The following is a 27,999-nucleotide window of genomic DNA, read 5'->3' as shown; positions in this document are numbered from 1 at the left end:
AAAAGAAAAGAATTGTTTGCAAAAATCTCTTTCACTTTCACTGAATTATCACCTAAACACTGTAATTTGTCATTTGCAAATAACTGTAATTTGGTTGCAACCGGGCCAGCAAGAGTTGAGTTGTGAAATACAGAAACACTTAGAGGGCCTTAGTGCAACCTAATAATAGTAATAAAAATCTAATAATAACTTAATGAACTGTTATAGTAATAATCTAATAATAAACTAACAATTTTCTGTAATAATCTAATAACAACCTAATAATCTGTTATAATAAAAATCTAATAACATAATAATTTTATAATTGAATACTAACCTAATTATGTTATAATAACCTAATAGTAACTTAATAATCTGTTATAATAACCTAATAATTCAATAATCTAATAATCTGTTATAATAATCTAATAATAACCTAATAATCTGTTATTTCCCCACAATTCAGCTTCTCTACAAAGTGAAGATCTTCTACAAAAGTAAAAATCTAAAAATGATTTTTGGCCAAGACCAACATCCCAAAGACTCTTGAGTCTCACTTTTCCTGTAACACGAGAGCAATGAATGGGGGAGTGCTGCTTCAGGCCTTGAAAAAGTTCTCTCTCCATCACTTCTGGACCAGGAAGGACCACTCCGCGATTGGTCAGTCAGGGAGCCAATAACAAGCCTCTAAGAAGACAGGTGTACCTGGTCGCCCTGCCCATCCGCTAATACTGCGTTGCCAGGCAACGGGGCGCCGTGCAGGACGTCACTTCCTGCTATTTAAATTACAGCCCCGCCCCTCAATGCCCAGAATCTCCGCGCTTCTAGTCCTCGCCCCCTCGCTAGTGACTTCCTTCACGCCTCCAAGCCAGGAGTTTAGCCAATCACAGGCCGTAGAAGGGCGGAGAAACCCTGGTAGCCCCACCCACAGGCAGACGGGGCCAATCACAGGATTGCAGAATGAGAAAACCCCCCCAAACATCCCCAGGCGACACATTCGTTGCTGGGCAACTTCGCGGCGTGCAGGCGGTGACGTCACTTCCTGCTATTTAAGCTTCCCCAAGCCCCGCCTCTTCACGGCCCAGACTCTCCACGCTTCCACTCCCCGCGCCCTGCTAGTGGCGTATTTCGCGCGAGGAACCCCGCTAGCCCCGCCCACCAACAACCGGTATAGCCAATCACGAGACGAGACGGGAAGCCCCGCCCACCCACCCCCAACATGTGTTGCCAGGCAACGACACGCTACGCGTGCCGTGACGTCACTTCCTCCTATGTAAGCTTCTAGCCCTGCCCCTCGCGGTTCAGTCGCCGCGCGTCTGCTCCACGCCCCCCTCGTCGCTCGCGTCCGTGGCTCCCACATCAGGTCGCGGCCCAACGTCTTGTGCTTTTTTCCCCGGAGCCTCTCGGCGCTTCCCCGCAGGCGAGCTGCGGTGCGCGGGGCCCAGACCACTGCGACGAGGCTCCCGGGACGCCATGGCGGCGGCGGAGCCCGCGAGCTCGGGCCAACAGGACCCCACGGGGCAAGGCCACGCCGCGCATGCGCAGTCGATGCCAAAGACACGGCCACTGACACAGACACAGACACAGACACAGACACAGACTCAGACGGAGCATCCACCGCCCAGCAGCCGGTATGAGAAGAGCCTGGGTCTGCTCACCACCAAGTTCGTGTCGCTGCTGCAGGAGGCCAAGGATGGAGTCCTGGATCTCAAAACGGTGAGCTAGCTGGGGAGGGAGGGAGGGAGGGAGGGAGGAAGGGAGAAGGGATGGGGGTGGGATTTTGGGGTTCAGGGGTTCACACCCCCCATCCCAACACCCAACCACCCCTGAGCTAGCAGTACAAGAAAAAAGAAAAATGTTTGCAATAGGGGAATCCAGTGCACTCCTTGTTTTGGAATTTAGGGAGAAGGAAAGAAGTTAAATCCTAGTTTTTATACACACCCACACCCCAAATTCTCTCCTGGATGAGGGCCAACAAAAAAAAATAATGGGGTTAAAACAAAACAAAAAGCAAAGTTCTGTCTCCCTATTTTCTTTGTCCTTTTTTTTTTTACAAATTGAGAAAAGGAAGAGGAAAAAGTAAAATGATGGGGATCAGGGGATAAGTGGTCTCAGGAAGATGGAGTGGAGGTAAGTAAGTAAATAAAGGGGTCAGATCTGTACCCAAGCTAGAGTAATGACACCAGAATCAAGAGAGCCAAACTGACAAAATGGACCTGTTGCAGATCCATTGATAGGTGCAGGGGGTTAGGGGGTGGAGAGATGGGATGCCTGCTAGGCACTAGGGTGGAGCGAGGTCAACACTGGTGGTGGGAATGGCCCTAATTCACTGTCACTAAACGCCTGAATAACAACTGTAAAAGACTTGTCATTCACAGTGGCCTCAATAAAAATGTTAAAAAATAAACCACAATGGCATTTAGTATTATTGTTTCTTGAAACCACTCCCTACATTATGCATTACATTCAAATGCATTTCTCAATATTTCCATGCAGTAAATGAATACAAATGTTCAAACATAACAGCTCCCTACTGGAAATAAGTCTCACCACTAGAAAAATATATAGGCCTGTCAGAACTCAGAGATCTTTTATTCTAATTTTTATCAAAATATTTTATTAAGGACTAATAATGTAGCAAATGAAATGCACAACCTTACATTTTGTCAACAAATCTACTAAAAAAAAAAGCCAACTAAAAAGGTAAACCCTCTCACCCTTTCAATAATAGTCAAATTTAAAAAACTCCTCCTCGTTTACCCTTTTCGTCATCCTCATGGCTGGGAAGAGGGGCATTTAGCTTGGTGATTTTTAGCTCAGCAAATGTTAGCGTTTTCTCCAAAGAAGATTTTGTTCATCACCGCGGGGAGAGGGGGAGTTTTTGTGACTTCCATCTCAGGAGAAAGCTCTCAGTCCATGCTGCTGTGTCTAGAGAATGTGCTTCGTCTTTTACTATTGAGATTTTTCCAACGCCACAAACATCTTTAAACAAAACAACTTAACCATTTGAGCAGCATTTGGAAGCAGTGCAGCAGAGGGTCAAGAGAACCTGATCACAACTAAAATTTAACCAAGCTTCTGAACCAAAGCTTTAACCTCCCCTACTCCCTCCTATCCCACTACTTTGTGACCTTTGGGGCAGGTGATCACCTTAAACCCTAAATGATCTTATCCTAGGCTAAGATGGGCCCCAACATGCTGCAGGGAGTTGGAGATCACCATGCAACTTGTTGTCATCATCATGTCTGACCTGGACCAGTCAGCATCTTTAAGGAGAACTTGTACTCTAATAATGCCTAAATTCTTGGTGATTAGCTAGTAGCCAGCTGGCCATCTTCTGCTGGAACCTGTTCCTCCAAGGACAGGTCTGGGTGAGCTTTGGCTTGGTCCGCTTTTTTCCTTAAGTGACTAGCATTGAATTGTTCTGCTTCATCAAATGAGGCACCTTGTACTCTTTGTGAAGTAGTTATTCTATTTCTAACTGGGAAGTAGTTAGTTCTGACTTCTTTTAAAAGTGCTCTTCCTCGAATTTTCCCATGCCCACGGAAAGTCATTTTTACCCCCTAATATTTTTATCCTTGTCTGAAACTGCCCTGTGACACATATAGTATCTATACTGGTGAACAGCAATGGATTTTGTGTAAAGAATTTTACAAGAAGTTATGAAGTCACCAGAGGAAACTAGAGATTTAACAGAAAGCTTGCAAACTGCTACTCCAAATAGAAATTCAACAATTGGGCTGGAGAGGTAGCATAGAGGTAAGGCATTTGCCTTGCGTGCAGAAGGACTGTGGTTCAAATCCCGGCATCCCAAATGTCCCCTGAGCCTGCCAGGGACAATTTCTGAGCATAGAGCCAGGAATAACCACTGAGTGCTGCTGGGTGTGACCCCCCCCCAAAAAAAAAATTCAACAATCAATGAATTCACTAGAAGAAACCAAGAAGGTTTGGGGTTTTCCAGGGGACACTGAATTAGAGGGCTGACTTTGTCCAACCTTTTTTCCCAAAATGCTTCAAAATATAATGGAACTTATTTTTTCTTGTTTGCTTTTTAAATTTAGTATTCCTCTTGTGGTCAAATAATTGAAAGCTTGTGGTCACAGAGGTAGTGTATAGAATGTTTAATAGTTTCATAAAGCATTGTTTCTGTAAACTTTCTACAAATTTTAAGGTCTCTGCAGTAGCATTTATTTTTAATAGAAGAGTTCATCCATCTTTTTTCACATATGTTTGAGAATACCTATTTACTGTGCACCGTATTGAAAGATATTTTGGGCCACACTTGCGATGCTCAGGTCTTACTCCTATTGATACTCTGGTCATACTTCTGCTTTTTTTTTTTGCTCAGAGATCACTCTTAGCATGGTTCCAGGAATTATATGCAGTGCTTGGTATTGAACTCAGCCTTCCACATACAAAGCAAGCACCCTACTTGTTGTACTATTGCTCCTGCTGATCACATTAAAAGATCGTTAAGCTTTGAACAATGGCAGTATTGTAGCCAATGAGGTTTATCTGAGGTGCTAATTAAAAGACCTTTAAAACATTGGCTACATATGAAAGGTCTACTAATATTATAATCTCTAAAATCATATTTTTAAAAATTATATTTTTTCTTGTATTCTTACTTTGGATGAAGTGTATATCAGTACGTTATTGATAGTTTGGGGGTAAATATTATACCTCCCCAGGGGTGCTGGAGCCACTTTCAGTGCTGGAACTCAAACCTAGGACATTGATGTGCAAATAGCATTTAAACAAACAGAAAGCAGTACTCAATTGTATCTCAAGTGGCTATAATACCTGTTAGATCCTCTCCCCTCCAGAGTTGTACCTCTCACTTTGGGAAAGAGTAGTCCAGTTATTGATACTTTGAAGTTATCTATTAACACTTTTAGGGGAGGGAGGTCACACCCAGCGATGCTCAGGGTGTTCTCCTGGCTCTTTGCTCAGAAATCACTCCTGGCAGGCTCAGGGACCATATGGGATGCTGCACATCAATCCCGGATCATCCCAGGTTGGCCATGTGCAAGGCAAACACCCTACCTGTTGTGCTGTCACTCCAGCCCCTCTATTGGACACTTTCAAAGAAAAAGTTATGGGCCTGAGATAATAGAAGGGTTAAGGCTCTGGCCGGCCTTACAAACCTCTAACCCATTTGATTCCTTGCCTAGGTGGACCCTCAGCTTTGCTAGGACTGAAGCCTGAGCACTGCTGAGTGTAGTCCTACTCCTAACACCCCCCCCTCCAAAGCATTACTGAAAGAGAAGTTTTAAAATATTGTGAATATAAAATTTTTGCAATCTTAGTTATCCAAAAATATCTCAGGTAATGTACATAGTGTTTCTTTTCTAATTTCTGGCATATATAACTGAAGAATAAGAATAAGCATAAAATTAAGCATGTAGTGCTGAGTCTTAATGATACATTTCTTAGTAATAGAGTTTATTAAAAGCTTAAAACTAAAAGGAACAGAGAGGGAAAGAACACTAAGGGGAAGAGGGGAGAGAAAGAGGAGAAAGAAAAGAAAGACATAGATGATAGGTAAGATAGATGGATGGATGGATGGATGGATGGATGGATGGATGGATGGATGGATGGATGGATGGATGGATGGATGGATGATGGACAAATGATTGGTCGGTCATAGAAGCAGATGGAAGGACTGGAGAGAAAATAGGGACATTGGTGCTGGGACATGTGCACTGGTAAAGAGATGAGTGCTGGAACATTTTACGACTGAACCGAAATCATAAATGACTTTGTAACTGTATGTTTCACTCTGATTCAATTAAAACTTGTTAAAAAAAAATAGCTTCAAAATGTTACAGTTGACTTATGTGAAATGGGAGAGAAGTGACAACCTAGAGAATAGTACCTACCTCTTTCCTCTCCACCCACCTGGGTCACCTGAGCAGTGCCCAAAGAGAGTCTTCATCAAGATCCTGCGTGGAATAGACTTCTTGTTTTTGTCTCACCACCAGACTTAACCATGATTCCATATTCTGCTCTGTGGGAAAAGGTTCCCTGCCACCTGGTTTCTTGGGGGAGCCAAGGACTCAACCTGGAGTAAAAAGTTGTTCTTTGCAGAGAAGGAAAGTCCTAAATTTTATGGATGTTTTTCAGGAACATCTCCCTCCCTCACCAAAAAGAATTTTAGGAGGCGATGAACGGTGAATTAAAAAGTGTTATTTAGAGAGATATATGAAGAAAAGAGAGGAGGAGGATGCTTCTGTAGTGGGGAAAGAGTTGGGACAGAGTTATGTGTGTGTTCTTTACAGTTGGCATGGAGTTTTGTTTGGTTTTGGTTTTGGTTTTTGGGCCACACCCGGCAGCACTCAGGGGTTCCTCCTGGCTCTCTGCTCAGAAATCGCTCCTGGCAGGCACAGGGGTCCATATAGGATGCCAGGATTCTAACCATCATTAGTCCTGGATCTACCCAAGCAAACGCCCTAATGCTGTGCTATCTCTCAGGCCTGCCCCCTGGCCTGGAGTTTTCTGTAGACATAAGAGTGAATCGGTATTGTTACAGAGGAAAAGTTTTGAAAATTTTTGGGGGGGTCTTTTATGTCTTTATTGCAGCCTTTTGTTTCTGCTCTTCAGGATCATTTTGCTCCAGCTGGAGTTGTCTTGGCCTCAGTTCCGATATCCACAAAGTGGTTGGACCTGCGTGTTTTTAAGTTATATTAGGGCTCCAGACAGAGCCCCTTCTTTAAATCACATCTTGACTTCACTTTTTAAATTTTTATTTATTTATTTGGACCACACCCGACAGCACTCAGGAGTTACTTGCTGCAGACGTGTTAGCGTCCCTAAGCAAAAACTTAGTGGGTTAGATAATTCTCACTAGGAATAAGTGGATACACAAGGCGGACAAATATGAAATATGAAAATGAAATAAATGAGACCACACAAAATGAATTATATGGGGACCCACGTTCAAGGGACGAGAGACAAATTTATTTTTCAGCTGATGACATTTTTAAGCAAGAGCTCTGGTATGCAGGGTGTCAGGGAGAACAAAGAGTAGGAGAGCAGTACAATGGGAAAACAGGCCTAGAATCAAATGACTATCCTATAGGTGAGAAAGACCCCTGTTGGAGGTTGGTGATGGAAGTTTTTTTGGGTGAGCAAGGTTTAACAAGGAAACAGGAGGAAAGAGATAGAAATATTTATTATTTTTATCTAGTTGCTGGAAAATAGATTTTTGGGGGGACAGAAATAATTGTTTACCATCATAGAGCTAGACTTAGAAAAACAAGCTGTTGGCGCCAGGTTATACTAGAAATACAAGTCACAAACTAGCCAGTGAGGAACTTTTGGCGGGCTTTGGTACTGACATTTCTTTGTTTGCAGGAAAGCTGAGGCCGAATTTCTATAGTGGGCAGAAACGAATTAAAGGGAAAAAAGTTGAGTCACTACCATGTAGGAAGTATGTCAGAAATATCGCCAGTGATCCATGCAAAGGGTCAATGATAGACCTCTAAATGGGCCTTCTGGCAGATATTTCTTGGGAGAAAAAATTAGACACTGCACCAGGAAGGCAAAAAGCCACGTCTGGTACATGCCCCCCTAGTGGGGGCGGGTAACAGTTACTCCTACCTCTGTGCTCAGAAATTACTCCTGGCAGGCTTAGGTGAACATATATGGGATACCATGGGTCAAACCCAAGTCAGCCCTACCTACTGTCGCTCTGGCCCCATGCCTCGATTTTATTACTTCCCAGAGAACTCATTGTCTCTGCCAACTTCAGAACCAAAGAAGGTCTAATAAAGCTCTTCTAGTTTAATTTAACATTGGGGGACAGGGAAAGTAACTTCAACACCTTGGAAGTGATCTGAGGAAATTGTATTCAGTTTATCAACTCTCATCTCCTTGTCAGTGCTCTGTCCTTTACAGTGAAGAAACCACTCTCTTAAGACAGTGAATGAAGTTACATCATGGACCTTTGAGGCAGTGTGCTTTGCCTGTTTGCCAGTTTGTACTGTTTATTGAGAGCTCGCTTTGTGCCAGGCATTTTTGTTTTCTTTTTCTTTTTTGGTTTTGGGGCAATACCTGGTGGCGCTCAAGGGCTCTGCGCTCAGAAATCACTCCTGGCAGGCTCGGGGGACCATATTGGATGCCAGGACTTGAACTACTGTCCTTCTGCATGCAAGGCAAATGCCTTACCTCCATGCTATCTCTCCAGCCCCTATTCTTAATAATGTTTGTGAAAGAATTATAAAAAATTCATCTTTTTTAAACTTAACGTTGAAATAGTATGCTTGGGGAAAAAAAGATTATTATAGTTTAAAATTACCCAGTATGCCACTATACAAAAGGAACCAGTGTTGAGTTTTCAGTTATTTCCCAAATTTGATCAACCTTTTTATAACTAAAATTAAGCTTTTATCTTGCCAAATTATACATATTATTTGTTGTAATAGTTTCATAATTTTGATTTATCATATAACCAAGAATTATTCCACTTTCCATGTTAATGAGAATGGAAGCATGCATTCTACCTCTGAGCCCCAAAATGAATCTTACTTTGGTAAATCTGTAGATTGTTTCAGGGATCAGTTCTGAAGGGGCTTGTAGGACAGTACCTGGAGCCAGTGCTCAAACTCAGATCAAGGAAGTATGCTACCCCATGTACTATCTTTTTGTCCCTTGTTCTGTATTTTCATTAGTTTATTAAAGTGTGAAGCCTGTTTTAAAAATGCTAATAATTTTGGTATATTTTTATATATTTTAATTTGTAGTTTTCATGCCCTTAAATGAATTTTAATTATTTAGTCAAATCTCTTAAAATTTTTTTTTTGTTTGTTTTGTGTTTTTTTGGGTTTTGGGTCATACCTGGCAGTGCTCAGGGGTTACTCCTGGCTCTGCGCTCAGAAATTGCTCCTGGCTGGCTAAGGGGGCATTATGGAATGCCAGGATTTAAACCACTGTCAGTCCTGGGTCGGCTGCATGCAAGGCAAATGTTCTATCGCTGGGCTATTGCTCTGGCCCCAAATCTCTTTAAAATTTATTTTGTACTACCAGTGTGCCCGGTTTCCCTCCCACCCTCCCTGCCTGCCTCTGGGGCAAGTATTTTTTTCCTCGTTTTTAGACACTGTCGTTTGTGCTATTGTTCATGAAGGGATAGTGTGCATATATCACTTTATCTCCAGCAAACATTTGCTTATTGTTTAGAATGATCAGTTCCAACTGTCACTGTCATAGTGGTCCCTTCTCTACTCTTACTCTAACTGCACTGCACATTGGTGGTGGTAAACTTTCATGGGTGTAAGATTGAAAATAACTTTGTTATCATGTTTAAATAAAAGAAAAATTGAAAAAAATGTTTCATAGATTTCAAAGTTTGCAAGGAAGGGACTTCTGGACCTTTTCATATGTGTGCGAGTGTGTATGCGTGTGTGTGTGTGAGAGAGAGAGAACACGTGAGGTTAATAGGGATGCTTCAGTAATAGTAATTTGGATCTTAATTAGTCTCATGTTTGACAGAAACTAACATGAAAGTTGTCTTTAATCATACTTCATTGACAACAATGCCTTTGACATTTTATTAGTTTATTTTAAAATCCATGTCTGACTGGTATATTCATGAAAATGACAAGTCCAGTTACTCTATCGCCTTTGCTTTTCTGAGAGGCAACATGATTTTGCCTATACTTAGGTTTCCTATTCTCTTAAGGACTTTTCTCTATTAATCATGCAATTATTTTTTTAATTCAAAGAGTATTTAACCAGATAGTTCAAACAGTAGGGTACAATTTATGCAAGACCCTGACTTCAAAATCTGGGACACTCCATGATCTTAGTTTTCTGTGTAACTCAACATATCCATGATGAGTCTTCTCCGGTGGTGGAGAAAGCTATTCTGAGGACATTGGGTCTAAGAAGGCTTTGTGCAGTTCCTGAATTTACCACTTTCTTTTTGTTTCTTTGTTTTGTTCTGTTCTGTTCAGTTTCTTGATTGCTGCCTAAGTGCCTCCCTAGGGTTCCAGTTGGTACTTCAGTTCTCTTTGAAATTTAGAATAAAACAGCTGGACTGTTAATAACAAAAACAAAGAGCACCAAGTATTCAGATGGTAAAAACTCTTAGTAAAATGCACCATTTTGGAATGGTCTAATATTGCTCTTAAGATGATTCATTTTCCAACTGCAGTTATTATTCTTGACTCTCTTCTGAAGTATTACAGTTAGTGAGTTGTAATAGGAGAAAAGCATGCAATCGTCCATTCTTTGAGGCTGCCCTTCAGTGAATAATATTATATTTTTGGTGAGAAATAGGGTCAGTAATTCTGACAGTAACTAACATGATAGTGATACCATCACATGCCAGACATTAGTCTACTTCAAATATTGTACTTGTTAAATCTTTACAATAGTTGTCTTAGCAGTGAAGAAATTATGGCACAGAGAGGTTAATAAGTACTTGTTCTAGGCCCAACCATGCAGTTGACAGCAAGACCTCTGGAGCCCATATCCCCATCTCAGTTGTTTGTCCACTTGCAGGATAAGAAAACATTTGCTGATGCAAATCCCAGTGGCAGAGTCATAGTTGTCCACTTAATTTTGCTCCTGTTTTTAAAACATACTGGAGTACATGCCAGAGAATTTCCAAAGAGGACTTAGTAGTTTATAGAGTTCAGCTTTATTTACTTAAATACCGTATTTTCCGGCGTATAAGACGACCCCCTAATTTTGCAGTTAAAACATAGGTTTAGGCCTATATTCGCTGTATCAGACAGAACGTTCCTGTGCTGCATGTGTTCCTGTGCTCATGTACCACAGTGAGCCAATCACAACAAGCAAAGGTCCAAAGGTTCTACTGTCATAGACTTCCTCTCTGACTCTGGCCAATCTGAGCAGGCTTTTTACAGTGTAGATTCGGGTCCAGAACATTGTCTAATTTGCATGCATCAAAAGCCTGCTTGGACTGGCTGAGTTAGTGAGACGGTCCGAGCAGCCTTGTAGTGATTGGTGCAGGATCGAGTTGGAAATTTTGTTTTGTGGCAATCTTCAGACAGTTTTTGTTTAGCGGCATATTGAAACATTTTTCGGGATATACTTGGCGTATAAGACGACCCCCGATTTTCGGTTGACTTTTTTTGTTTCAAAAGTCGTCTTATATGCCGGAAAATATGGTACATCTTTCATTTTTCTTTTTTTCCTTTTGAGTTAAGTGATTTGATAAAATAATAGGAATGAAGTTTTTCTTTAAAGCAATGCAGAGGGTTTTGGTTATTTTTAATTTTGGGTCATGCCTGACCAGGCTCAGGGTATAGAAGGTCAAGGCTTTCTCCTGACTCTTCAGAGCTTCACTCCTGACAGGGCATGGATGACCATCTGTGGTATTGGGGATAGAACCCGGGTCTACCGCATTCAAGGCAAGTACCTTACCTGCTGTCTATGTATTGGCCCTGCCGAGTTTATTTTTAAAAAGTCAAGATAAGGGGCCAGAGCCTTAGTGCAGCAATATGGTTTGTGCTTTGCATGCAGCTGACCCAGGATGGTCTTGGGTTCCGTCCCTAAGCCAGGAGCTATTACTGAGTGCAGAGCCAGGAGTAACCCCTGAGCTACACCAGGTGTGGCCCAAAACAAAACAACCACCACCACCACCAAAAAAAAAAAAAATCGGGGCCAGAGCATTGGCGCTAGAGGTAAGGTGTTTGCCTTGCCAGCGCTAGCCTAGCACTGACCTTGGTTTGATTCCCCGGCATCCCATATAGTCCCCCAAGCCAAGAGCGACTTCTGAGCACATAGCCAGGAGTAACCCCTGAGCTTTACCGGGTGTGGCCCAAAAACAAACAAACAAAAAAAAAAAACAAAAAAAAAAAAGTCAAGATAACTTTAGAGCCTGAGAAAGTACAGTGGTTATAGGATTACTTGTAATCTATGCTGGTTTATCGCCAGCATCACACATTGGCCCTCAGTCACATCCAGGAATGATCTCGCAGCACAGTGTAAGGATTAAGCCCTGATCGACCTTTCCTCTCCCTGAAGTTCCTGCCCTCCAGATTAAGACAATTCAAGTTTGATGAAACTAAACTGTGTGTATGTATGTGGGTGTATAAATATTATTGTGCTGACTCCTCTACTACAAATTTTCTACTTTCAAACTCTCCCTTCTCACAGAAAGGCTGATTTCTGTAGCACATAGAAACATGGCATGTACAGAATGGACATTTGTGGCAGTAGAAAAGAGTAGAGTCCCAGCTCAGTGGAAAACCTGAAAGACAGGATGTTTCCCATGGTTATTGTTTCATGTTAGTTCTTTGGATGGAGCAATATCATGGCGTATCAGAAGATCCCTGAGCAAATGAACCGCACCTAATCTTAACTCAAATACAACTACCACATAATCTCTCTCCTCAGAGTTTCAGTGGACTCATTTGTTGTCCACTACGTGATGGAGGTGGGGCCGGTGCTTGCAGCCCTTCTAAGTATATGTATACGTGATGCCTCCCAGCTCTCCTGTTTTTTTCTTTGTTTGTTTTTTGTCTTGTCCACATCTTTAAAGGATGGTGTGCTTTAATTTTGTTCCATTTGTGGCTATTTAGAAGTGGGGTCCTCTTGGAAAAGTACTCAAGGGAGATTCTGTAGAGGATTATGCTCTTTGTTTTTTTTTTTTTTTTTTTATGAATGAGTGGGGTGGGTAGTGAGATGGTCCTTTTTCCATGGCTTAGTACCTCCTCTAAGTCTTAATTCTGTAACGCCACGTTTAAATTATCAGAGCAAATTTGATGCATGCACCTAGACATTTATTCACTAACCAGGGTGAGGGTTATTGTGATTGTGGAGGCACCGCCATGATCTTTTTCTGAGCCCTGTCAGTCCTCAGGCTACTCTCTGCCTGCGGCCAGAGACAAATGCACACCGATCTTGGTTGGTCTCACTTTAAACTTGACCACTAACTTCAAAGGACCCATGGTGGGTCCAGTATTCCTGTGATATTGTCTACACTTGAGGGAGGGAGAAAAAGAATAACATTCCAGGAGACCCCTCACTCAGTTTCCCACAGCAAACAGTCACCTTTCTTTGTTACTCTTTGTGGCAAAATTCTTCAAAAGCTCTAGCTTCCTTTCCATTCTGAAGACCTTTCTGCTGAGAAAACAGATTTTAATTATTTTTTCCAAAGTTCGATTGGTCAGGGTGCTCATTTGACAGATGCCCCTGCTGTGCCCACTCTCCTTCTTCCCTTGGTTTACAGTACCCCACTCAACTTCTACTTAGGGCCAGGTTGATTCTCATTTCTGACCTTAAGACAATGGAGCATTCCAGGGTAGTCTGTGTGAGTCTTCTTTTTCTGTGTCCACTAAAACTAATCCATTGGATTTCATCTTGTCTGTCTGTCTGTCTGTCTACTGAAAGTGATTCTCTGACTTGGACCTCTCCCCAGATCTCTTGTTTTGGGCCTCTTGATATCTCCTTCAACACATCAGATGTCTCCTGCCAGCTTTCTGGTTTCCAGTGCCCCAAACCTGTTCCTTCTGCAGTTTTTCGCATTTCTAGTTGTTCACATCAGAATCTGTGGGGTCACCTTTGATCTCAGGATTTCCTTGCTTGGTCTTCCTGACTGAAAGTAGGCACTACAGTCTGGTGCCAACTCCTTCCTGAAGTTGTGGAGGTGAGGAACAGTCCAGCCTCTACAATCTGCTGGAACTGAATGAATACTTAAATAAAACATGAGAAGTCTGGTGGCCAGAGCTCACTTAGCTGGCTGAAGTATGACGTTCCAGGCTCCATATCCATGCTTATGCCCCCTCCCACCACCCCCACCACCCCCAAGCAGAGCTTGGACCAAGAATCAAGTTGGGAATAATTCCTCGGCACTGCCAAGTGTGAACTCCCTAAATCAAACAAGCAAAGCATGGAAGAAGGTCCATAAGCGTGAACTTCAATCTTAGCCACTGTCCTGTTTCAGCCTGGATTTGATGATTTGATGATGTGATGATGTAAGCCTGTTTTAACCTGGATTTGAGTGGCTGGAGAAACAGCTCAGTGGATTGAATGCAAGAAGCCTGAGTTCAACCTGATCCTTTGTGCAGTAGGTCAGAAAGTAGCCTCCAGCATCACAGGGTATGGCCATAAAATGACCCCCCCCAACCCTTGGATTTGATGATGAAATACAGCTGTTACTTATCAGTATTTAAGGATTAATTATGCAGCAGACATTGTGTTAAGATTATTCAGATAATCTCCACAATGAAGCATGTACTATTGTCTCATTTTACTACAAAGAAAAAAAAAGTCTTAATGAATCGGAAGCCACATGTAGAAGTTCAGAGCACTGAAATTGTATCTGATTATACCCAAGACCCTACTTATGAAGACTAGTATAACTGCTAAAAATCTCTTTTGGACATTGTTTTGAGCTGCTATTTTCTTTACAGGTTGATTAGTTCTGTGTATATACTTTAGAAAGCATTTTAAAATGCTTAGTTTGGGGGGCCAGAGAGATAGCATGGAGGTAAGGCATTTGCCTTGCATGCAGCAGGACCGCGATTCAGATTCCAGCATCCCATATGGTCCCCTGAGCCTGCCAGGGGCGATTTCTGAGCATAGAGCCAAGAGTAATCCCTGAGCGCTGCCGGGTGTGACCCAAACACCAAAAAAAAAAAAAAAAGGCTTAGTTTGGGATCTCGGGGTCCAGTTTTATATTTGTTAAGCAGCTAAGCAGCAGTACATTATAACAGGTATTTTTAAAATGTTTGAGCTAAAAAGGAAATTTTCTGCTTGAGAATCTAGAATAGTTTCTGTAGTCTGATTCAGATACACATTATAGTAGTTGAACCCAGGAGCTGTTGCTCTGGTGGTAAACGCTTTTATGTGTGAGTACATAGAAACTGTTAACAGGGAGCTGGCTTGCTTTAGTGGACCTCTTCAGAAGAAATAAAAGAGTCAGATGGAAATTTTAGATTTCTGCAGTTAACTTTGTGGCAGACTGTTGTGCTTCCGAAAGTAGCCTCCACACTGAAGAAGGAAAGCTAATCTGAAGGTACTCGAAGCATAGAGGAAATGACTAAACACAAGGGACGAAGTGAAGAGATGAAACCATACTTAGTCCCACATGTAATTTTCTGGTTGATAAGAGACGGGGCCACTTCCACCTGGGTACTCAGACAGCTTCACATTCTGGAACTTCTTTCTCTCTTTCCCTCCCATTGACTCTGCCTGCTATTTGAGGTGGAGACCCTTCCCGAGGACCCAAGGACCAGCCAAAATGAAAGGAATGAGAGGAATAAGGCTTTTTTTTTGTACAGCAAATACATGGATAGAAGTGAATCTTAAGCTTCCAAATGCTTGTTGACTTAGCAATTGCAAGTGGTAGAATTCTACCTAGGGAAGTATTCCAAATAGTGTGTTGATCTGGGGTTATATACTTTGTTATACGACCAAGAAATTATTGATACCATGATAAAATTGATACACCGATTGCAAGAAGCTCAATTCTATTCATTAATTCAAGTGCTGAAAAATAATTTTAGTTTTTTTGTTTGTTTGTTTTTGGTTTTTTTGGCTTTTGGGTCACACCTGGCCAGCATTCAGGGGTTACTCCTGGCTCTAGGCTCAGAAATCGCTCCTGGCAGGCTCGGGGCACCATATGGGATGCCTGGACTCGAACCACCGTCCTTCTGTATGCAAGGCAAGTGCCTTACCTCCATGCTATCTCTCCAGCCCCTCACGTGCTAAAAATGGTCAGAAGTGACATAAAGGTGTTTTTTTGTTACAGACATGAATCTTAAATGAGATTTCACATTCGGGTCGTTCCTTTTTTCCATTCTGAAAAAGAACTGTAGGAGAACCTTTTGAGTGTTTGTTCTTTTGGGGTAATGACAGAAACATAAGTGGGAACTAATTTAGTGACAGTAGTGCTCCTTAATTCATTTCTAATGTGACAATATGAAATTTTTATTGATCTTATCTAGTGTGGATAAAACTTCTAACTTTTTGTATAATATTTCCAGGTATCACAGATTGATGCTATAGATTTTGATTTCTAATTTATTTATATCTTGTGTTGTTATGGCATAATTTACTTTTCAATTTCTTTTATTTGCATTTTTTAAAATAAAACAATTGCAGGTGTTTATAATTAAATTCTCAAGTCCCTTGACTTTATTCTGAGAAAAGTAAAGTGGCTCAGATTTTCAAGTAATGCTGAACTGTCTTTACATGAGACAACTCGTGAATTTAGCAGTAAGATAGGATGTTCCATGGCAGATAGTTAGTAGCTCCTGAGAATAGTCTAAAGGTGCGAAGGAGAATTCTTATTGTGTCCTTTTATTTTTGTGGGCCTTATGCCACAAAATTATGCCTCTTGGTTTTTGTTTTCCCATTCCAATAGCTATTGGCTTTTAAATGGAACCATTTAATTGGTATTTGCAGTGTTTTGGAAAGGTGCTTCGGACATTTGGAACGGTGGTTTAGACATACCCAACTATGGTTCCTAAGGTCATATTTGGGATTGGGCTCTCATTCAGGCTGCCAGACTAAAATAGGAATTACCAACTAAACCGCGTTTTAGCCTTGGCATCCTCTGTTCCCCTGAGCATTCTAGGAAGTGATCCTGAGTACAGAACCAGGAGTTTTGAGCACTGATGCTGTAGCCCCGATAGTCCCCCTACACACACAAAAAGGGAGGACAGAGAGGTAGTGTAATGGATAGGGCATTTGCCTGTACAAAGCTGTCTTGGGTTTAATTCCTGACATACCACATGGCTCTTCGAGCACTGCCAGGAGCCATTCTTGAGTATAGAACCTGAGTTACCCCTGAGCATTGGCAGGTATTAACTCCCCACCCCCAAGAAATGGGAATTGTCTCTTATTTCATTGCTCTTTATTCTTCATGCCCCCTCCCCTTAAAACCATACAAAACCAAACAAAACAAGACAGGCTGCAGATACGTTGGCTGTGAGGCAAAAAAGAAGAATTTATGATATCACCAATGTCTTGGAAGGAATTGACCTGATTGAAAAGAAGTCCAAAAATAGTATCCAATGGAAGTAAGTTCACGAAGTAGTGCCTGTTCTAAAACCTTCCTTTTATTTTTTCTCAAGGCTCTTTCAAATCTGATATAATATTTTCTCTCTCCCAAATTCTCTAGCCCTCCCAGGCTGTTCTTTTCTCTCCCTGCATATCTCTCTGGGTCTCAGACAATTCTTTTTGGTAGTTTTGCTTGACATGGTTTCAGTTATCCTTGTAACCAAGATACATTGGGTAGCTACAGTCAGATATTTTGAAAAAAGATACAGTCATGTAACTTTATTTTTTAAATTTTTTTCATGTAACTTTTAAGTACAGAATATTGTTATATTTCTATTTCACTAGCTGTTAATTTGGTAGTGTATCTGCTTTATAATTTAAGCCTTATCAAAGGTGTGCTCATTGGGGAAAAAAGAAACCTATATTCACAAAAGGCTTGGCTCTGCAGTTTCAGACTTGGAGTAGCCCTCCACCAGTCTGTGCTGTATATAATGCCTTGTTGAGATGCTATCTTGCTCTCTATTGTTTCTTTACCGTACTTAAAATTTAAATTTCGTTTTCTCCCTCAAAGTACTCGTTTGGCACATGCTGCATGCTCTTTATATTTTTAATCTCTCCGCTTAACTAAACTGCTCAACTTATTTCAGTTGCTTCAGAGTAGAAGCTTTGTCTTATACATAATTTTATAATCAATAAAAGTTGATTAAAATGCATGGTTCATTTTAATGAACTACAAGGTTTTCTTTTTTTTTTTTTTTTTTCTTTTTTTTAATCTTTTGAGTTTTGGTTCACATGTGGTGGTACTGAGGACTTCCTTGAGCTCAGGTGAGGCTCCGGAGATCTTATGTGGTGCTGGCAATTGAACCCAGGTTCACTGTCGTTAAGGCAAGCACTCTGCTTTCTGTAATATTACTCCAGTCCCCAATAATCATTTGGTTTTGTATTGAGTGTGACCAAAAAAACAACAACAACAACAACAAAAAAAAACTTCTATTCTGCAATTTGGTCCCCCAGATAATATGATTGCAGGTTCTTTTGCCATCTCTTGATCTAGGTCATGAGACTTCAAGTGTGACTACTCAGCTTTGCCTTCCTTCTGGTGTCTCAGTTACCAGCTCAGCTTTTTGTGCTGACAACAGCCACCTGAGCACAGCAAATTTTTATGGTTTTATTGGGTTTTGAGCCACATATGCCGGTACTCAGGGATTGATTACTTTTGGATCTGCACTCGGGTCATTCCTGGCAGTGCTCTAGGAACCATATGGGCTGGTTGTAGTATGCAAAGCCAGTGCCCATTTTTTGTGCTATGCTCGGGCTTTATTTTATTTTATTTTTTTAGTAACTTTTTGAAGAAGTATATTCAGAGGGATGGTGTTTAAAGAGGTAGCATTTAAATATCTGAAGTCTTAATCTAAAATGATAATACTTGTTAACAGATTATGAAGGTTTTTTTTGATTTACTATGTTACTAAATTCTTTTGTATTTTTTAAGAGGTGTAGGTGCTGGCTGTAATACAAAAGAAGTCATAGATAAATTAAGGTATCTTAAAACTGAAATTGAAGATCTAGATCTAAAGGAAAGAGAACTTGATCAGCAGAAATTGTGGCTACAGCAGAGCATCAAAAATGTGATGGAAGACTCCATTAATAATAGATATCCTTTTTAAATAGATATATCTGTATAAGATGTATTTATAATATATCCTTCTAAACTGGAGATCAGGTAGATTTTTGGTCTTGTTGGGGTGGGTTTGGGCCCACCTGGTGACGCTCAGGGTTTATTCCTAGCTATGCACTCAGAAATCACTCCTAGCTTGGGGGACCATATGGGACTTGGGGGGATCAAAACACGGTTTGTCTTAAGCTAGCATGGGCAAGACAGGCAGATGCCTTACTGCTTGCTCCACCACTCCGGTCCTTATCAATTAGTTTTCTAGAGTCTTTAGACAGTGCTTTACAAGTGAATATTGTGTTTTTATTTCATTGTTTTTTTCTGATAAATTATATAATATTGCTGTTAATTTATGTATTGCATTGAGAAAAACAAATTTACTTTGGTCTACCTATTGAGTATGTTATAAATTAGCCAGAAGATAACTAATGTTAGAGCCATTTTTTACTCTATATTTACATTTAGTTATGCATATTTAAGGTATATTTAAGTCACCATGTTCAGACTTTTGAAGTGACAAAAATTTATCTACTCTTAAAGTTAAAAGAAAAAAATTATTTCAGAATGAAACACCATGGATCTACAATTAATTCGGGCTGCTTTCTCTCAATATTACTCTAAAGACTGTACCTACGCGATGTGATTGGATGAGATTTCCAGGACTTGGGTTTTTATTATGTTAGAGGGAAGAGTAGTAGTTATGTTCCATGCTCATTTGTTTTAAAAATACATTTAGATACATGATTTTCTTGATTTGGGAACACAGTCTCTATTCATAGACTATTTTAACTACATTTATCTTCTACCACATCACATGAATTTTTGCCTAATGTAGGCAATTTACTCTTCCTGATGTCTTTTTGGAAGAAAAAAAATTTCTGCTCTTGTTTGCTTTTTCTCCTCTCTATGGGCTGGAGCTCAATATTTTGACCCGAAGGGGATCTTCTCTCTGTGCCCTGTCATGTCTCAGGATTCAGAAACAACAGAAATAGTTGGTCCTGGAGATAGCCACTTTACTGGCTTTCTAAGATTTGGACCAGCTCCTTAAACTATGGTCCAAGAGGAATTTTATTTTATTTTTTGGTTTCTGGGCCACAATCGGCTGTGCTCAGCCTGGTTCTGCACTCAGAACTTGCACCTGGCAGGTTCGAGGACCATAAGGGATGCCAGGGAAAAAACTTGGGTCAGCCACGTACCTACCTGCTGTGCTGTCGCTCCAGCCTCCCGGGAGGATTCTTGATGTAGAAGCCTATATGGTTTTTCTCTATTTCCACTGGTAACAGATTTTTTCCGTCTGCATCCTTTCCTCTTGCATGAGGGATATTTGTGTGTCTTTCCTTTTACATATTGTGGCCATTTCATTAATTTTAGCCATCATCCTTATTATCCTTATTTAAATGCCTATATTTAGATGTTCCTTAACTTTTGTGCTGTAGTACATTTTCCTATGTAACGCATGAAGACATGTGTAATTGCTTTCATGGTAAGTACTGTTAATATTTTTTTGTTCTTAAATGGTTCAGAATTCCCTAGACACACTCCCGAAGTCATTATTTTCGGAATTGGGGTGCATTTTGTCTCACCCAGCCATGCTGTGTTTGTATTAGATGCTTTTGTTTCTTCTGTTCTCATGAGAATCTCTTTCTTGGCTTTTACTTCATTTACCTGCATGGGAGATGAAGATTTGATCTGTATGTGTGAACGAACTGCTAAAAGAGAGATGCAATAGTCTCAGAAAGACAGAATCATAGTCAGTTGCTGAACTTAAAAACATAATTGTTCTGTCATTGGCAGTATACAAGTCAGTGCAAAAAGTATGCTGGTCACAAATGGAATCTAAAGAAAGCACAGTTAGGTGAATTCATTTTGTTAACTAGGAAAGCCATACCTACTATTACATTCTCTGCACTTATATTTTTCTTTTAAAATAGCAGTGTAATACATAATGATACAGTAGTATATGGAGGAAATCTATAACATAATTACAACACAAAATGAAAATTTGTGCATACATCTTTTTGGGTGCAAAAAGTTATGCAGAACGTTACAGTTATGTATTGACCTATTAAATGTATATATTGTTTTGTTTTTGGGCCATATCATCTGTGCTCATGGCTTACTCCTGGATTGCCCTCAAGGGATTACTTTTTTTTTTTTTCCCCCCTTTTTGGGCCACAGCCAGTGATGCTCAGGGGTTACTCTTGGCTATGTGCTTTGTGCTCACTGGCTGGCGCTCCAGGCTGGCAGGCACGGGGGACCATATGGGACCGCCGGGAATCGAACCACGGTCTGTTCTATGTCAGCTGTGTGCCAGGCAAATGCCCTACTGCTACGCCACCACTCTGGCCCCAGTAATCATCACTACAACTAAAGGCTGCTTTACAGTTTGGCTTCAAAAGTAAATTCATTGTCTTAAATTTCAAAATTTCATTATCTTAACCTCTACAGCTGAGGTAAGCATAACAGGAGTAGCCCAACCTGTGCATTATTTGTGTTAGCCTTATTAAAATTAGTAAAAAATGTTTCATCTTAATCATTTAGCTAGTTTTAATATTTCAAAGAAACAGTTAATTAGGCAGAAAGGCTTCAGACTTTATATAAGATTGAGTGTAAACAAAATTAACATGAGTTGATGAGAATAACAGAGCAAACACTAAGTATTAGCTTAAGATCTACAGCTTATAGTCTTTCATGTAATCCTCAAAACATGCAAGTAATTAGTATTTCTCCTTATAGAATTAAGGAATAAAGCTCATCATTAAACTTAATGAGCATTCTGATAGCAGAACCCTCACTCATGCTTCTTTATTCCAGGATCAGTAATATTCTGGAAAATGTTTTCATCTTTATTTTTTGATTAGGTGATACACTATTAGCCATTCAAGCACCTACTGGAACACAGTTGGAGGTCCCTATTCCAGAAATGGTATGTAGAAGAAGTTGTGTTACAGTGATCTACTTATCTGAAGAAAGACTAGTGTATTTTCATTAGCTGAGCATGAGCTAATTGTGTCAACATATTCAGTTTATCCATTTGAAAATATTGATCACTCAATGTGGATAGTTTCAGAATTTTGGTAACATTATAGAAACTCTGACGTTATAATAAGTTGTTTTTAAATTTTCATTTTATCAGAGTTAATCTATGTCAAATAATGATTAAAAACAATTGTACTTTTTTATGTACTTTATGTGTACTTTTTTATGACTGAAACCCAACTACAAACATGTTTGTAACCATGGTGTTTAAATAAAGATCCTATATAATAATAAAAAACATATAAAATATCTAATTTATATAAAAGTCCTGTTCCAGGAAAAATTTTGATTTTAATTTAATAAGATTGTTTGATACAAAGTCTTTTAAAAACATTTTCTGGCTAAAATTCATTTTTAAATTGATGTATACATCTATCTACATTTTATGAGATTTACATTTCTTAAGCTGATTTAAAAGTTATAACAGCTATGAGAAGGGAGGAGATAGTAATCTTCACAAGCCCTTCCCCTAGTTTTTATATTTTTATATATTTTAATTGACATACTGTTTGAAATAGGGGGATTTTTGCTTATAGCTTGTTATAAAAAGTCACTCATCTTTTTGCTTTCTTTTCTTTTTTTTGTTTTGGTTTTTTTTTGTTTTGTTTTGTTTTGTTTTTGGTTCCCACCTGGCAGTGCTCAGGAGTTACTCCTGGCTCTCTGCTCAGAAATCGCTCCTGGCAGGCTCAGGGGGTGACCATATGGGATGCCAGGATTTGAACCACTGACCTTCTGCATGCAAGGCAAATGCTTTACCTCCATGCTATCTTGCTGGACCTCTTTTATCTTTATTAATGGACAAAATGGAGTTTTGCTTTCCTTGTTATAGATTTTTAAGATAGCCTGCTGTGATAATCATATTTGTATGTGGCATGTGTTAACATGGAGAATGCTGGAGTGTTTCTGAGCCCTGAGTCATACAACTATGGTGAAAATGGATGGTTGCCAGAATTCTACAACAGAGAATTTTTGTTGATCAATGTTTGAGAAAAGATCACTTTTAAGAGAGCTTTAAAGCCCTCAATAGCCTTTTCTACTTCTGGTGTCTACTGGTATTTTTTTTTTGGGGAGGGGGCCCACACCTGGCAGTGCTCAGGGGTTACTCCTGGCTATTTGCTCAGAAATAGCTCCTGGCAGGCATGGGGGGATAATATGGGATGCTGGGATTTGAACCAACCACGTTAGGTCCTGAATCGGCTGCTTGCAAGGCAAACTGGTATTTTGACTTAATAACTTAATTTGTTGTTTGGTTTTAGTTAGGCCCTAAATGGCTACACTTGCCTTTTTTTTTTTTTTTTTTTTTTTTTTAGATTTTTCCAGGTACCTAGAAATATTAATATTTACTTATTTGCTTATACCCAATAACTTCAAAGGGCCAGAATGGACAAAAGAAATACCAAATCAATCTAAAAAGTCGTTCAGGACCTATCCATGTGCTGCTTATAAATAAAGAGTCCAGTTCTTCCAAGCCTGTGGTCTTTCCTGTTCCCCCACCTGACGACCTGACGCAACCTTCCCCTCAGCCCTCAACTCCTGTGACTCCACAGAAAAACCGCATGGCCACTCAGAATCCTCCTGAGCAGCATGTCTCCGAAAGAAGTCAGAATCTGCAACAGACACCAGTCACAGACCTCTCTTCAGGTGGGCTGAGAGCATTCATTTTACAGTTTTACAGGTAGTACGGAAAAGAAATAGGAATAATGTAATAGATCAGTTGGAGAGTTTTTCTGAATTTGTCATAATTTTGCTATTCTGAGCAACCATGCTAGTTACGCATATAGTTAGAAAGATCTCACTGGACTAGAGAAATATTGCCCTTCCAGAAGAAGTATGATGATAGAAGAATTCTATTACATTTCCTAAATAGGCGGTACAGGAGTAAACAATTCAAGTATTTATGTTTCCTGTGTGCTCAGAACTGAGAGCATCCTTTATATTGATGTGCATGCATTTATGTAGGGACGTTATAATAAAATATATCATATATGTATTATAGTATATCTTACATATTTAAATATATATATTAGGTACCGTACACATCGACTGTATAGAACTATGCATATTGAGCAAAAGAAAACTATTTAATGGGCCAGAGTTTAGTTTCCTTTGGGTTCCATTTTCAGAATCAGTCATATTTGTGTTCCCCCACCCTTTGCCACCCTTTGCTATTTTTATGTCAGCATTTTATCTCAAAATGCTTTGTAGATTTTTTTTAATCTTGCTAACTGTGGGATAATTTATGGGAGTATGTTCTAATTACTTCTAAGAAAGAATTCAAAATAGCATAATATAGAAATTTGGGGGAGGGTGCAGAGGATAGCAAGCAGTGGAGCTTTTGCCTTGCATGCGGCTGACCTGAGAGGGACCCGATTTGATTTCTGGCATCTCATATGGTCCCCAGCCTGCCAGGGGCGATTTCTGAGTGCAGAGCCAGGAGTAACCCCTGAGCGCTGCCAGGTATGGCCCAAAAACTAATCAATCAATCAATAAAGTTTAAAAACAAAAAGAAATTTAGGAATTGTTTATACTTCTTATTTTGGAAACAGATTTGTTGTTATATTCTTAACTTCATTTATTTTGGAAACCTTGCTTCATAAATGTTCTCAGGTACCAGAGTAAGGATCTAAATTTATATTAAAAATGTCCTTAGCACCTGACTGTAAGTTTTTAAGAATGTCTGTACCACCCAGTCTTTTCTCCCAGGATATGTGCTAGGTCTGTATATCAGTTTTGTAGTGATTCCAGATCAGGTGTTGACAGTATTCTTTCAGCAGTCGTAGCCTGAGTCATGCTAACCTAAGATACTATATTGAACATACGGATTGGTCAGTCTGTGTCTCATTGCTGTGAAACCCAAGTCTGCTACTCTAGGAAGCCATGTTAGTTATGCATGAGTCAAAAAAGTTCTTACTGGAGACCAGAGAGCTAGTGTCCTGCTATAAGGATTTCTATACTAGAGCCATGGAGGATTGATTCATAATAGTTTACCGCCCTTAAAATTTGTGATCTAAGTGGAATGAATAAAGCAGACAAGCTTTATATGGTTTAGCTTAGGCATAAAGTGTTCATTGACTTCCACAAAACATTAAAAAACTTCTGAATAGTTTCTGTGTAGTTGTGTATATATGCAGATAATAAAGTAGGTTGGTTGAGTCTGAAGAGATAGTACAGTGGGTAGAATGCCCTGCATGTGACTAGCCAAGTTTGAGCCTGCATCCCATATGGTTCCGAGCCCACCGGGTGTGACTACTAAGTGTAGAACCAGAGTAACTCCTTAGTACTCTCAGGTGGAAGCTCCATGTGCTTCGTTGGCATGCAGGAGGCCCCTGTTCAATATCACAACTTGGTTCCCTAAGCAACACAATTGTTGGGAGAGGGCCATTAGTAACAAACCCAGTGAGGATATTAAAAATGCTCCACTAGTGTTAACTGGGGAAATGATAGGTAGCATATTAAGAGTTGTACTCCTGGGGCCGGAGAGATAGCATGGAGGTAAGGCGTTTGACTCACATGCAGAAGGACGGTGGTTCAAATCCCAGCATCCCATATGGTCCCTCCCAGCCTGTGAGGAGCGATTTCTGAGTGTAGAGCCAGGAGTAACCCCTGAGCACTGCTTGGTGTGACCCAAAAACCAAAATAGCTTTATGATATTGTTTAAATGTTAAGTATGATATATTTAAGAATATTGCCTTTCACTGATAAAGCATACAGAAATGTAGGGGCCTGAGAAATAGCACAGCAGCTACAGCACTGGCCTTGCACATGGCTGAACTGGACTTAATTCTAAGTATCACATGTTGTTCTGAGTCCTGTAAGGTGTGGGTTCAAAAACAAAACAAACATAACTATATCAAACTTACGTTTTTAGCAGGATCTATCAGTGGAGATATCATCGATGAATTAATGTCTTCTGATGGTAAGTAGTTTGAAACGACTCAATTTATGATATAGCAATACATTTTTTAGAACTAACAGGTGGCACCTGATTTGAAATGAAGAAACCTTTATTTATTTATTTATTTATTTGGGTTTTTTGGCCACACCTGGTGGTGCTCAGGGGTTACTCCTGGCTCTGCACTCAGAGATCACTCCTGGTGGCTTTGGGATCATATCAGATAATGGAGATCGAACCCCGGTAAGCCGCTTGCAAGACATGCACCCTATTTCTATGCTATTTCTCTGGCCCTAAAACTTTTATTATTATTTTTGGTTTATGGACCACACCTGGCGGTGCTTAAATATCACTCTTGGTGAGGGGCTAGAGCAGAGGTCTCAAACTCAGTTTACCTGGGGGCCGCAGGAGGCAAAGTCGGGGTGATCTTTGAATGCAAAGTCAGTAGTAAGCCTTGAACATTGGGGGGTGTGACCCAAACTACTAAAACAAAACAAAACAAAACAAAACAAAATTTCCTCTAGGGCAGGGCCACAAAATGTTGCACGGAGGGCTGTTTGCAGCCCACGAGTTTGAGACCCCTGGGCTAGAGAGCACAGTGGTAGGGCGTTTGCCTTGCTCAAAGCCAGTCCAGGTGAAATGGTGGTTCGAATCCCAGTGTCCCATATGGTCCCCTTGCCTGCCAGGAGTAACCCCTGAGCACTGCCGGTGTGACCCAAACACCAAAAAAAAAAAAAAAAAATCACTCCTGGAAGGCTTGGAGGGACTATATGGGAGGCCAGGGATCGAACCCCTGTCAGCCGCATGCAAGGCAAATGTCCTACTGGCTATTGCTCTCGCCCAGAAACCTTTATATTTTATCTGCTTAATGCTGTATGGAGGTTGATGAAAATTCACCTTTAATAAATCACAGGCATCCTTAAGAATTTTTCTTGACCTGCAGATTCAAGGGAAAGAATCCATAAGGGAACTTACTACTTTTATTGAATAAGCATCTCAACTCATGGCACCTACCCCTTATCACCCTAAAGAATATGGTCAAGAATCAAATATAGGTGCCAGAGAGATAGTACAGAGGTAGGGTGTTTGCCTTGCATGCAGCCGATCCAGGACGGACAGTGGTCCGAATCCCAGCATCCCATCTGGTCCCCCGTGCCTGCCAGCAGCAATTTCTGAGTGCAGAGCCAGGACTAACCCCTGAGCACCGCTGGGTGTGACCCCCCCCACAAAAGAATCAAATATATGTTTTTATTAAAGAAAAAAATTAATTTTATTAAATAAGTTAAAATAATTTAAATTTAGTTTAACTTTAAGTTTAAATTTAACTTAATTAATTTAAATAAAATTTAAAATGATTAATTTTATTTTATTAAAGAAAAAAAAAACAAAACTTGAGGCTAGAATGATAGCACAGCGGTAGTGCATTTGCCTTGCACACATCTAACTTTGGTTCTATCCCCAGCAATCCCATATGGTCCCCAGAGTCTGCCAGAAGCCATTTCTGAGCACAGACCAGGAATAACCCCTCCGAGCACTGTCAGGTATTACCCAAAACAAAAAAAAAAAAAACAAAAAACATAAAAAACAACCCTTCCAAGGATCAATACCAAGGTGCCATAGTGAATTCACTTAACTATCACAAACATTAGCCCAATTACTTGGAATAATTCCCCCATTCCCATTTCAGGGTCAGGCTTGGCAGAGCTCAGGAACTAACAGCTTGGTGCTTGATGGCGTAATGGTGCTGGGGTGAACCCAGAGCCAACGCGCAAAGCATGTTATGTTCTTCAGCCCTCTGAACCATCACATTGTCCTAAGTTTGAAATCATTCTTAAAAACCAATTAACTGTAACATCTTTTGGCCTCATACGTTAGTTCTTAGATTTAGAGTTCTGGTTCCTAACAAATATAAACAAAACTAAATATAAATTTAAAGATTAATTATTAAATATTTTATAGAAGCAGAAAGTGTCAATTTATTAATTTAAGCCCAGTCCGTACTTCTGTTCTTAAAGTAGTGTATATTCTTACACTATTTGAACAGTATTTCTGAATTATTTATAAGTTTAATACAGATTATGTTATATAAATTATCTTTAGTGAGAATCTTTCAAATATAGTTTCTAATACAGCACACATTAAACTACTTTCCCATTACATTTTAAGGACCTTTATGTGGTTATATTTTAACCCAGTAGTTTTAAAAATTGTATGTTTTATGCAAAGTATTATGTACCTCATGTAGAAGCCATCTTTAACACTGATGCTGTGTTTTGCTTGCAGTGTTTCCACTCTTACGACTTTCTCCTACCCCTGCAGATGACTACAACTTTAATTTAGGTGATAATGAAGGAGTCTGTGATCTGTTTGATGTCCAGATACTAAATTATTAGTTTATGGAAACGTGGGACTGTTATCTACCTCTGTGTAACATTTTAGA

At 40.1% G+C, this 27,999-nt stretch overlaps 1 protein-coding gene across 2 annotated transcripts; it reads left to right on the top strand.

Moving 5' to 3' along the window:
• Positions 1-1,304: 1,304 nt before the first annotated feature.
• On the top strand, positions 1,305-27,999 carry E2F5 (E2F transcription factor 5). Of its 2 annotated transcripts, none has more exons than XM_049782043.1 (8): positions 1,305-1,695; positions 16,867-16,976; positions 18,449-18,610; positions 20,068-20,111; positions 21,490-21,554; positions 23,041-23,308; positions 25,539-25,583; positions 27,843-27,999. In XM_049782043.1, the coding sequence occupies exons 1-8, from the start codon at positions 1,453-1,455 to the stop codon at positions 27,950-27,952; spliced, it is 1,047 nt and encodes a 348-aa protein (XP_049638000.1). In that variant the 5' UTR covers positions 1,305-1,452; the 3' UTR covers positions 27,953-27,999. The 2 variants fall into 2 exon arrangements, with proteins under 2 accessions (XP_049638000.1, XP_049637999.1); XM_049782042.1 differs by having other exon boundaries at positions 25,536-25,583.

The sequence above is a fragment of the Suncus etruscus genome, chromosome 10, assembly GCF_024139225.1.
Source record: "Suncus etruscus isolate mSunEtr1 chromosome 10, mSunEtr1.pri.cur, whole genome shotgun sequence".
Lineage (NCBI taxonomy): Eukaryota > Metazoa > Chordata > Mammalia > Eulipotyphla > Soricidae > Suncus > Suncus etruscus.
This window is presented reverse-complemented; position numbering and strand designations above follow the sequence as displayed.